Below are 13,317 nucleotides of genomic sequence, written 5' to 3'. Positions count from 1 at the left end.
AAAATGAGCTTGGTCTTTTTCTTACACCAAGAAGGAGGATAGGGCATTAACAGGTGTGATTGATCTAAAGGAGAACACAGCAGCAGTGCAGCTTTCTGAAATGAGATGTTAGCTTTGCTTTTATTGGATGCCAGTGTCTTATTAAGTCTGGTTTATCACCTTGTGATGGCACGGAGCCATTTTAACAGAAGGGTATGAATATGAGCAACCAAGAGCTCACGCCTGAGAAATCAGTGTGTATGGAGGACAGGTTTTACATCCAGCAATCCTGAAATGGAAGTCGGCTGACCTCTTTGAAGCCAGTGGGGAGTAGGGTATTCAGAAAGTGTTCTGGCTGTGTTGCAACAAATGGCAGGTCGGTATTATTGCTCTCTGATATAGGTTGTGGTCCCCCCGTTGGTTCTCTGATGATACTCCATGTAGCACACTTGATTTTTTTCCCTCATTATTCCTGTCCTAATTGTGCTTGTTTCTTTCCTCCCCGTAAAGGTTTACTTTGGTGTATGTTGAAAAGTATAATGGGGATGCTGTTGCTTCCCAAATGCTAGTCTGTTTTAAATAAAATAAATAAAATGCCATCTTCTGACCATTTTAATAACTGCAAGAGGTGAAAGCAGTTGATGCTTACATTGTTAAGGATACTTCCTTCTCTAGCTTCTGAAAAAGAACGTCAATTGTATGTAGCAGTTCAGTCATAATAAGGCCTATTACTATACCCTACAATGTATGTCTGTTACGTGCTTTAGAAAGCAGTTTTGTTTCACTGCTTGGGAAAATATTACGTAACGGATATTGAAGCAATGCACTATCTAAGTTCTCTAGAGTTTGCTTTCCCAAAATGTATTTATCTTTATATGTAATCATCTCTATACGTTAACCTTTTATGTAATTCGGAGTCCATCTGAAATACCAGTATCCATTTCCTAGTGGTAATTCCTGAGTTGGTTTTGAAAGAATGCTCACTTGTCTGCTCAGCAAAACATTAAAAGAACAAAACAAAAACTGGGCATTCTCATACTGTCCAGCTGGCAGGCAGTGTAATTGGCCTGTAAACAACTTGCATTAATCTCTGAGAAGTGATTTGCAGCAATAGCAAATTATCCCTTTGCTTAGTATGGTAAAAGATTTCATTATGGTTTGTTCACATAAAAGCAGACTTTGGAATTGCAGAAAGCATTTGTAAAATCCAAATGCAGAGGAAATAAAATTTTTGTGGCTGTCTTACTGCCATTCGTTGTTGTAAAGCACACTTTTCAGACAGCTGATGAATTCTCACATATTCTGGAAAGTACAAGGTTTGCCAAACTTCTTTGGATGGAAAAATAATAATTTGGGCCTGGGGGGAGGTTGGGCCCGTCTTTTAAATTCTTTTTGTTCTCCAGTGCTGGGAAAATATATTGTCACTTGAAAAACAATTGCTCTTCTATTTCTCTTCTTTACCAAGTTCTGTTTTTCAAAGGCAAGGTTCACACCCTTTCTGGTAAGTTCTGGTGGGGTTGTTCTTGAACAGGGGAGTATCTTCTGTAGATTAGTTAGTCTTCAGTGAAGACTGAACAATAGACTTGTTAATTCACTCATCAATTTATATCTGCGATTTTTGTTATTATTTTTCCTTTTTTTCTTCTTATAATCATTTTTAAAGAGAGAGAAATGAAAGGAATGTTTTTGAAAAAACTGTCCAGTATATTTACGGGGCTCCTTGGGCATTCTTGTTAGTGATGTAGTTGCAGAGCTTGACAACAGAGGGAACTGCACAACAGTGGCTGCTTTACACTGCTTTTTACACACAGGCAGCTGGCTGATTGTTTTAGGCATTCAATAATATAATACAACTGAAAAAGTAGTCCTCTTCAGTATTTAAGTATGGTAAAGAAACACTCCTTTTTGGTTCCTACTTTTTAAAGCTAAGCTGTGTTAAGTTCAGTTTCTGTTATACTGTTGCCTCCTAAGGATATTATAAAATCCCGACTTTGATTTAATATTTATCGGTAATTAAGGAGGTGACTTGCTTCTTTATTTACAGACTTCATCAGCGTGAGCTGCTTGTTAACTTACCAGTCGCTTAATATTCCTCATGTCAGTGATAAGCTACTGTTCAGAACACAGATGTATTAGGTTGCCTCCATATGGTGCTTTGTCTAATGAATCAATTAGCTATTTTGGAAAAACATCTTTGAAGTTTTCTTCCTCTTGGTGAAAAGCCATCCCACAACTGGTGGAACCGTTTTTCATTGATGTTTGTGTATGGCATATTTCACAGTTTAATCAGGAAGATTCATAATTAATTATGAAGAGTAAGTAGCATTTCACAAAGCACTATTGAGTTAGGTTTGATTTTTCTGAATAAATGGAGCTAAAGTTTGTTTTAAAGTGCTAGCAATAACTACACCGATGCTTTTTTGTTTGTTTTGTTTTACTGACAGTGAAGTTTATTCTTCAAAGCATGTGCTTAGGCAAAAACTTTACAATAGTGTTGCAAGGCTCTCACTTAAATTTTCGTTGCGCTTATGAAAGGGTTTTTGTTTGTTTGCTTGCTTTAAGGAAAGTTTATATTTGGCAGATTCTGAAGAGCTCTTTGGGTCAAATGAGCATATCAGTCGAGATACCCCTATTCTAGTAGCCATGTGTGTGCTAATTCTGTGTCAGGCAGTCTTTCATCTTCTTGTTGTTTTCAAATTGTTAACAATCAATTTATTAGTGCAATGTCTGTTTCAAACTTGCCAAGTAAACATTTGCGAATATTTATGTATGAATGTTCCCAGATTTGGGGGGTAACAATCTTCAGTACTTCTGTGTCTTGCTTGTGAAGGACAACAAAGGAATATTTAAAATCTGACCGGTGTTACAGCCAGTGTTCACACATTGCATGTGCATGTCATAGCTTTTGACTGTAGCTGGCTCGATATGAAGTGAAAATAATTTTTCATCAATAATTTCTCCTGCATTACCTTTAAAGTTATAAATAAAATGTAGGTATTTGGAACCCAAAAGCCAGAAACAACACATGAGAACTAAAGATGGTTTTATGTTAATTTCTGAGGGTTATAAATTCATTCTTTACACATTTCTCCATGTTGAGATGTTACCAACTAGGTCTTATCAAAGCTTTCCTGTTACATGTTCTTTGCTACATTGTCAGGCATTTTAGTTAACATTGTATATTTCCCTGTGTACCATGTTGAATATTCAACATTGTTTCACTTGTATGAGGCTGATTAAAGGACAGTTTTAAGAACAAGTATTGGACTCTCAGTTAAACAAACAAAAACTGTTCAACTGATGGATATTCCTACAGAGAAGTTACAATGCTTCTTAAAGAGAAGTACAAAGCAATTTAATAGACCTTGTTAGGATGACAGAAGAAATTAGGTCAATGTAAGACGATCCTAATAGAACCACATTAGGAAACTGAATCGTTTTCATTGGCAGAACCAGCGGACCTACGTAGGACGTACAGCATGTATGTTGCTATTCACGAGGTATGAATAAAACACAAGTGTGCATTTTACTGCTACCTTCTCAGAGGGAGTTAGACTTCCTAAGCTGCTTAGTTCTCAATTCCCTATGAAACTGCATTACTTTGTAATTTTTTGTATGAAATGTATGAAATACATTTTTTGCAAGCTGCCAACTGTTTTAAGTTGCATTATAACTCGTACAAATGATTTGTGTTTAAAAAGGCATACAGTTAAAGCTCTGTGTTGGAAAATCTTTCTCATCATGCTACTGAAGATAGCTACAAAATAGTGATATCTAAATAAGTATACTAGTTTTTGATTTTTCTTTTGCAAGCAATGTGATACTAGCAGTAAAAACACTGCAAGATGTATATCCTTGGAAATGTTTTAGGAGATGTCATAAGTGTTCCACTGTCAAGAATAGCTTTCTAACTGTGTTACAGTAAACCTCAAGCTCATAAATTTGAATCCTTTAGTAGGTGTCATTAGAACTAATTATTCAGCAATGGAAATCATGCTAAATGTGACTTTTTTCTTTAATTTTTTTACTATTTTTTATAGCAGGACTATATTGCCAGTTATAACATGACTGCTGACTCTTCTGCTTAGCTCACCACCCACCTCTTCCTCCCCGTGTTCCCACTCCAGCCAGTACCCCCGAGGTTGCCTGCTATGGGAAGCCATGGTGCTGGTTGTGTGCCAGGGACTGGCTGTGTCACCATTACAGCTGCACGCAGGGCTGGTGCTGCACAATGAATTTTTGAGCACTTAGTATTTAATATGAAATTCTCTAATTAGTCACTCAAACGTTGCTCTTAAGTATGTGAGAAGTGACAACAAATACATTTGGAGTAGATGCTATGTACTATCTTGTATGGCTTCTTGAAAAATCTGTCTGCAACAGCTTAAATGATTTCTTGTTGTCATGTTTAGACTATATTAGAAATAATTGCAGACCTCTACTTGTGCTGCTTCCGTAACAGAAGAAATATTTTGGGGTAATGTTTGCTAACAAAGATGAAATTGAGGTCAAATAATGCAACTCTCCAGATTAGTATCATATTCAGTACTGTACAGCTAAAGCCCTATTAGCACCAAACACCCTTTGTGTTTGTGTTGACACTGTAATTTTACTGGAGGAAACTGTTTCTTTAACTATCTGTTATCTGTCCTTCTCACCTGAGCTTGAACAGCCAGCAGCCAAGAAACTAACAAGATTACGATCATGTGAGGAAAAAGACAGGGATAGAGAAAAGGGAGAGGCAGTGGTGAAAGCACATCCTGCAGGAGCTGTCATTTAAGGCTGCCTTAAAAAAAAAAAATAAAAAAAATCAGCAGGGATTTTAGCTGTGCGTTGATAATTAGAAAAGCAAGATTGTTTTTAGTCACAACTTGCTTAATGTAGTGCGTCTGCTGTCACTGTGCAACCATGCTGCTGCTTTATACCTTTTTAATTTCTTTCTTAGAATCAATCTACCGACGTGGAGCCAGAAGATGGAGGAAGCTGTACAGAGTGAATGGGCATTTGTTTCAAGCCAAACGTTTTAACAGAGTGAGTACTGTTGTATAAAATGTTGGGTTTTGGTAATGTTCTGTGGTAATTGTTTTCTCAGTCCGTGCTCTTCTGTATTTGAGTGGCGAAAAGAGAGGAAAAGCAGGACGCTTACTGATGTGACTTTTGGTCTGTGCAGTGTTATTCGGGTCGTAAAAATCATACAACTGAGTCTTTAAATCTGATTAGCTGAAAATGTATTTAAAGTCTCTAATAACTGTTTTTGTGAATATTTAAACTGATGTGCCTCGATCAGCTTTTCTCGTCTCCACCCTTTGTGATCGTGCTGCTTGATTGCAGCATAATCTTTTACCTTCAGTACTTTTTGTCGTTCTTGAAATTAATACCAAGAGCCGTAGCCTTTAACTGTTTTGAATCTGAAGTATTACATAATCTAATTAAGAAAAAAACGTCCCGTGTGTGAGCTAAAATACAGCTGTATTAAGAATCTGACTTAATCCACATAAGCAAGTGAATGTAGCTTTAAGGCTGAGGCTCCTCCTTGGCTTAGCCCATTATGTCAAAGTATTGCAGCACATATACAAATGTAATGTACACTTTTGGGAATTCGGTACAAAACTGAGTACAGTGAGGTGAGTTAACTTTTTGATTCAGCAGTAACATTTCTTTTATGAAATCTTTACTACTGCCTGGATGGAATATTTTTTTTAATGCTCCCCACCCCAAAACTGCATTTTAAAAGAAGGAAAAGCCCCTTCAATCTCAGTATTGCTGGATATGTGAAAATAAAAGTTATTTATCTGAATTACAACAAGCATTTGTGTAATGTGGGGTACCGACTATTTTTTTAATGTATAGTATGAAACATTCCATACTTGGAGATGCTCATAAAGCATTTCCTTGAAGCATTGTGAATACATATCTGCCACATTAAGCATCCAGTGTTATTAATATAAATAAGTTTTTATGGGAATTAGGCTGATGGTGAATAAACAAGTGAAGATTTTGAAACCTCATTAGCATGCTTATTTGCTAACAGCCCTAAACAAGACTGTGTAACTGTCTCTGTAGAAATAGAATCATATAAAACCGTAGTACAAACAAAATCCAGCTGAAGCTAGAAATAAAGTTGACATGAGCTGATGCGACACGAAAATGCAAAGATTAATAAATTAGTCATATAGGTAAGCATTACTGAATTAGACACTAAATTTTCACATTGACTGAATTTTTAAGACTGCAGTATTACATTATGAATTTGTTCCTCTTTCAAAATAATTTTTTAAAACCTCTTTGGTTAATTCAGGTAAATGAACGTGTTCAAGAATCTAAGCCTTGATATTGTTCAGTATATCTCTGTTGGGCATAATGTAAGGGTTAACTCTTCTGTGTTTGTATGCATTTTGGGGAGGCATGAGGGATACCTGTATTCCTTGTGGAATTTGAGAGCTGCCCCTTTGTCCATTTTTTTCTTGCTTTCCTGCATCTGACTGAAGTAAATGAGAATTTCTTGCATGCTTTTTCCAGGCCCTAAACATTTTATTTAGCCTTCATGTTACTGCTGCCAGACGTACATAAGAATACTAAAGGTAGTCTGGTGGAGCAGGAGTTTTGAAATGGAAAGAAGTGGCTACAGATGTCCAAGGCTTGCTCTCTTGTACACAGTACGGTTTTTATGTTTGTTTTGGCCTGGACAGTGTAGTTTGGATTATTCCCAGTCAAGAACTAGCTGTATAGCTGACTGGAATGTAGCTACGTTTGGTTTTCTACAGCTATCAAAATATAAGAAAGGCAATACAGAAAACATTTCAAAAAAATCCAATCTTGTATTAATTTTTTAAATACTACCAGTAAGGATTCGTAGTTGTTGAACACTTTTGGGCAGGACACTGTATGATTCATTAGTCTGAGGATCTGAATAACCACACTAACTGCAGTTTGCTCAGAGGAACAGACTTTCACTGTTCTGTGGCTTTGGGACAGTTGCAGAGCTCGAAGCCTGGCATGGGGGATGAGCGCAGGACTGCTTGTGCAGCTTGTAGAGTGATAGGCAGCCTCGCCTGTCAGAACTACTGGGGAAAATTTGCAGATAGTGAACACTGAGCACATCTTCTTTTGGCAATCTGTGCACCGTGTGTAGAAAGAACTGAGATTAGGTGGCTTCTTGGCATAAAAGAATCTGTTTGGCAGTTTGGGTAACGTAGAGAAAATGACCACAGCACACATACACCGGAGAAATGATTTCAAGAAGTGCCTTGTTAAAGTCAGCAGCAGAATGTCTTACTTCTTCCTTTGTCCTCATTTTGGTTTAATTTATTCAGATGTGATTTCCCTGCACGAAGAAAAAAGGCCATATATTTCTGATATTAAATAATGCAACGTGCAGAGGCTTTAAATCAGACTTGATAGATAAGATTTTTAATTTGTTTTGCAGAGTTTCTACTGATGTTCTACCATTGTCAGAAGTGTATAGGTGCATATGTAGACCAGTCTTTATACTTTAATTTGTGGAGGCTCATAATATTTTGTGCTAGTGTTCTTGAAAGTCAGTTTGGCTGCTTTTTGTGTACTCTTGTGCAAATTCTTGTCGATTTTGTTTGGGTAACCTCTGTCAGCATCTGAAGTTCAGAATAGACTTATTGTCTAAGATGATTTGCAAATGTTAGGTTGTGATGTATTCCATCTGCTTGAGACATTTGTTTTCTTAACATTCAGTTTAAAAAAAAGTGTATTTTAGCTCAATTCTAAGCATGAGGTGTAACCTTCAGTTATTCATGAAATCCTGGGTATTCTGAAATAACTATTATTCAATATTCCTAGGAGATGGGTAGGATGGGTTGTTGTAGGGTGGGTTCTTTCTGCCAGCTGACTACCAGCCTACAGAAGGGAATTGATAACTGAAATTGATGATACGTGTTCTGGCTTTTAGAGAGCATATTGTGGCCAGTGCAGCGAAAGGATATGGGGTCTCGGAAGGCAAGGCTACAAGTGTATCAACTGCAAATTGTTGGTCCATAAACGTTGTCATATACTTGTTCCACTGACCTGCAAAAGGCATATGGTAAGTTTGCTTTCTGTCTAAAACTAAGGTGTTTGGTTGTGTCCTGTTTTGCTTATTCTAGATATGCATCCTGAATGGTTGAAGATTTATAACACTTGGCAGTATTTGATTTTCAGTTTCCAGAATGTCTGTGGAGGACAGGCCTTTAGTTTGTGAGCAGTACAGACAAACTGAGAAGAAAACTTGTGATATGACTAACTGTGAGCAAGCTCGAGTGTGACTTCTCCAGTGGAGATAATTTATTTTACAGATAGATAAAGAGTTGTTATTGACAATCTTAGTGGTCGCTTCTTTTAGCCTATTGCTGAATTTTAAGCACCAAGGCACTTGTGTGGTATTTGCACCTCTGATGTTTTTCCGTTTGTTTCTCCAATCCTGTTTTCTTCCTCTCTGTCATAGCAGCAACGCCAGTATCTTTCCCATATTTTTAATATTAAATTGTGACCCTAAACTTTAGCTCTTCTATATACTTGTCACAGACTTTAACCAGTATTTCTCTGGTTCTTGCGTCATCTTTTTGTTAACTAGAAGCTAAACCCAATTTTTTCTTCACTGGTGTTACATATGACTTGCCTACATATGACTTGACACTACCAGATTCTTTGCAATTTATTTATGCGTGTTGCTATACCTACTGGAATAATCATACATGACTCATCATGAGTTGGGGATGAGACCAGGATCCAAACATATTATAAAATTGCTTGATATTGTTGTATTTACCAAGTTATTCAATACCTTTGCAAAATGAGTAACTATTCCTGTTTTTTTAAACAGGAAAGGAATATTGCCAGTGCTCTAAATTGAGTATGTAACATCACTGAAGTATGTTTACTTTGTTTCAGTTCCCCATGAAACATTCTTTAATAGAATTGAAGTTTGAGCTTTGCAATAAAATGTACTAAACTCACTTTCAGAAGACAGCTAAGCATCTCCTGTAGTTACAAAGGACAGTTGAAATAACATCTAGGCTTTTTGGTAGATGGTTATTATAACGTGTTACAAAGGAATACTTCCTACAAAATCCAGCTTTCTTTCAGAAGCTACAAATGTAAGGTTCTTGTTGTATTGCAGTTATGTGATAAGACGTGGTGACTTAAAAGGGACTGTGTAAATTGACATTTTTCCTGTATGATTTATGTTTTACAAGGATTCGGTCATGCCTTCCCAGGAACCTCAGTTAGATGATAAAAATGATGAAGTTGACCTCCCTTCAGAAGAAGCTGATGGAAGTGAGTATTTTCCTGGTAAAAAGGATGTTTAAAAGATGGAATTCATGCGCTTCCTTACTTGTACTGTGACAGTAGCATAGTCCAGAAATCCGTGAACATCGGAGCTCTATTAAAATTCATCAGGTTGGTAACTTTACCTCCTGTGACATCCTTAACTAGTTCAGAGGATGAGATCTTTAACCTTGAGTTTGCAGTTGTCTTTTTTGTGTTCAGTATTGGAGAAGTTAAACTCTCATCTAGGCTGGGCTCTCTTTATTAGCAAGTGTGGTCTGATGGAGTGGATCTATAGACCAAAAAAGGTGGTATAGGAGGCCCAGTTTCCAATTTACCTGATTTTTTTTAAAGGTTACCTTGGACTAGCAAACTGCTATTCCCAAGCCACTAAATCATCTTTCCATTTATCAGTTTTTTAATGATTTCTAATGAAGGCCTTAATCACACTACTTTTGTTTGATTTTGCAGTTCCCTACATTCCTTCAAACAGGAAACATGACAGCATTAAAGACGACTCTGAGGTATGTTTTTAAAATTACTTCTGTAATTCACTTTAACACACTCTTAATCACACACCTTTTATAAAGTAATTAGTTATTTGTCCTGTTTTTTTGTGCTACCATTGAAATGAGAAGCCTGTTTTTTTTTCTGAAAATGATCTCTGAAGTATTTTTGGATTTTCAGATTTCTTCTGTAAACAGCTCTTATCTCAATCATGATGTGAGAGATGTTTTTTCTCTCCATTCATGCTGAAACAACATCGATTTAACAGGTTTTTGACTTTATTGGTTCTTCCAACATACGGTGGCATTGACATTTCATCGTCTGCCCTCTCTAATGGATGTACACCCCTTATCACCCTAAGGCTACCTCTGCAGGCTAACATTATGAAAATTGGTTCAATCTGATAGTACCTTAACTATGTAGCTGTCTCTAGCTAATAATTTATAGAGAGCTCCTGTGGAAATACAAGTAAAATAACATAGACTTGAGCTCTGTTTTTCAGCTTTTGTAGAGGTTCTGACACAACCTCTGCATACAAAGAGCATTATTCCTTTAAAGCAGTTTGATCCCAACACACTTAAATTCTAAAGGGCTTCAAGAAGCTGCTTCTAAAAATGCTTCTGGCATATTTGAGATAAATGCACTTTGCAGAATGCTAGCACTTAGTTATCCTGCTCTTCAACAAGCCTGCACCTTGTCTCTACCTCCACTACAATGCTTGTCGCTACTATTAATTTACACTTGAATAGTTGCTGCTCTTGGGTAAGTGACTGCCTTATTTTCAGTCATGTGCATTTAGGATTTGTCTCAAATTCATGGACGGAAAGATATAAATTTAAAACAGAATTTTAATTGCTATCTGAAGTTACTGACTTCTGCTCAGGTAGATACTGTTTGTGTTTAAATTTTGATAGGTGTTGTTTGTTCAGCTGACCTGAATTATGCTCCTCTGACTTTACATATTGCTTTTGAGCTTTACTAAAATAATTTAAGGTGTCCTGCAAAGAGGATGTGGTATTCTGGTAGCTTTGTTGACTAGAATCTTCAGGCTCAGACCAATCTCTTCTAATAGCAGTCAATCCTAGATCAAGATTCTTTATATAAATACTTTCCTTAGTTCAGCAGAACGCTGATCTGTCTACAAGTACTGTAGTTTGAGGTCAGATAAAAATAGGCCATAGAAGTATGTCAAAGCATTGTATATCCTGGTAAAATAAGGAAAGTGCAAATGCATAGCGTATTTGTCTAATTGAACTTCTTGCTTTTCAAGTCTCATGTTCATGTTATCTCAGCTATTTGTTGGAATTAAATTTGTCATTTAAAATCAATAAGGAATTTTAAAACAACATTCTTCATCGATGAATATTTTCCGCAAATCCTCACTTTTGAGAAATTGGTATTTCTATATGTTCATAGGCACCTATTAAAAATCTTCAAATTATTGTAGTAAATCTTAAGCGGTTTTCTAAACTGAAATCAAGATAAGTATATTCTTTAGCAAATTACTGTTTTATATATTCTTTTTAGTTAGCTTTCATTAATTTGTACTACAGTATTTGTGTCAGAATATGGAAGATGCTCTTTGCTCAGTTGAAAGTGTAATTCTACCTGCTTACAGGTCAAGAATGAATAAGACTCCATTTGTAAAGGCATTGCATTCTGTTTTCCAGTAGGGAATATTTGAACAATTCATTGAACAAACTAGAACCTTGAAAAACACAGTAGCTACTAACAAGAGCAAAGCCAATACCAAAAAAAAAATTCTAAATAAGTGGGTTATAATCGACCATTCAAATCTGTGTGGCAGTGACAACAGCATGTGAAGTTAGCTTGTTCTGTCCAGTGATTAAAGACCTCTGCTGTAATAGCTACTTGTTATGAAAGCATCTGTTTCTAGCGTAAATTTGTTTCCTTTTTTGTACAGGATATCAAACCAGTCATTGATGGGATGGATGGAATTAAGATTTCTCAGGGGCTTGGACTACAGGACTTTGATTTAATCAGAGTTATTGGACGTGGAAGCTATGCCAAAGTTCTTTTAGTTCGATTAAAAAAGAATGATCAAATTTACGCTATGAAAGTAGTGAAAAAAGAATTGGTCCATGATGATGAGGTAAAAGGCTGTTAATTGTGTTACATTACATATTTTTAAAGCTTAATACTGTTTAACAAAAAATACTCAAATAAGAAGCTGAAGTTTTAGATGGCATTTGTGTAATAGAAGTTCTACTAGCTTCTGAATGCGTCATCAACTGCATAAACTCTAACATCAAGATGAAATTTGAGAGAAATGTCCACTATTTTAATAAAAGTCCTTATTTTAGTAGAATGCACATGACGAATGTACCAACTTGTGTGCTAATCTGTGAGAGATGAATGGGGTAGAATTCGGGCACTTAATTTAGAACGAAAAAAATGTTTTCAAAGGCAGACAAATTTATATAATTTATATGCAAAGTATTTGTATTTCAGACTAGGAGCTGAAACTGTTCCTGCAGTTACAGTGCGTATGTGCACAGTACTCCGGAGTGTTTTTTTTCCCGTAGGTTTAAAAAAAGTTGTTTGCTACCATTTAAGGTCACTAAGGTTTAACTGACTTGTTTTAAAAAGTCTTCTACGCAAATCAGTGCTGCACATCGTGATTATCATCAAAATTCTGTTGATTTAAAAACAAAAAAACACTGAAGTGTGCAAGTTAGAAAAAGAACAAAAGCAGTTGGGGGTGGAATAGAATGGGCATGAACAAATCCCAGCAAACCACCTGCAGTGCCATAGGCCTGGAACGTGCCATGGTAGGCATATAAAGGGGATGGGATAACCGGTCTGCAGTGAGCAGGCAGCCCATATTAGTGTGTTATACGTATGTATGAAACTGAGTTTCCTTTGAAGTCTCTTAAGGAGATGCTCATTCATTAAAACCAAAGTGGACACATTATTTTATTCAAAGTTGAATTTGAGGTTCATATTGGCACTCGTGTTTACCGTTGTAAGGTGCTTTACCTTCAGGAGTGTCTCAGCACAAAACCTATTAGATCTGTTTTTGATGGAGACACTTCCTGATTCCCTTTGAGACTTTAGTTGCTCAGCCAGGCTGGTTGTTCTGTGGTTGAACTCTGTTTCCCTTCATACAATGTCGCACTATTGTGAAATTATTCTTGACAGGAATTTAGTGAATTTTGTGCAGAGCCCTTTCTAAATGGTTAAGAAACTTCTGAATATATAATGGAATTAAAATGTTTTCTATCTTCTTCCAGATAGAGGGGTTTTTATCTTTCTTAAGAACATCGTAACAATGACACTACATAAGGGAGAATAGATGTTCACAATTTCTGGGAATACCCACAGTGGTTATCCAGCAGAAGTTCTGATTGTTCAATTATTCTATTTCAGGACATTGATTGGGTACAGACAGAGAAACATGTGTTTGAACAGGCATCCAGTAACCCATTCCTAGTTGGTTTACATTCATGCTTTCAAACAACAAGTCGGTAAGAAAGATCTGAAATTTTGTTTTAAAAACCTTGATCACTGATATATGAAAAGCAGTTGTTACAA

General features: G+C 36.4%; 1 protein-coding gene across 5 annotated transcripts in view; it reads left to right on the top strand.

Annotated features, from left to right (window-relative positions):
- Nucleotides 1–13,317, top strand: part of PRKCZ (protein kinase C zeta) — a 48,060-nt gene that overhangs the window by 20,701 nt on the left and 14,042 nt on the right. For all 5 annotated transcript variants that reach the window (XM_083802339.1, XM_083802340.1, XM_083802338.1 and 2 more), the window contains 6 exons: nucleotides 4,925–5,010; nucleotides 7,901–8,032; nucleotides 9,183–9,264; nucleotides 9,727–9,779; nucleotides 11,687–11,875; nucleotides 13,153–13,250. In XM_083802339.1, coding sequence (XP_083658465.1) covers nucleotides 4,925–5,010; nucleotides 7,901–8,032; nucleotides 9,183–9,264; nucleotides 9,727–9,779; nucleotides 11,687–11,875; nucleotides 13,153–13,250 — 640 coding nt within the window. The remainder of the gene's footprint in view (nucleotides 1–4,924; nucleotides 5,011–7,900; nucleotides 8,033–9,182; nucleotides 9,265–9,726; nucleotides 9,780–11,686; nucleotides 11,876–13,152; nucleotides 13,251–13,317) is intronic.

Source organism: Anser anser (genome assembly GCF_964211835.1).
Source record: "Anser anser genome assembly, chromosome: 17".
NCBI classification, from domain to species: Eukaryota; Metazoa; Chordata; class Aves; order Anseriformes; family Anatidae; genus Anser; species Anser anser.
The sequence above is the reverse complement of the archived record's forward strand: the minus strand, read 5'-3'. Positions and strand labels throughout refer to the sequence as shown.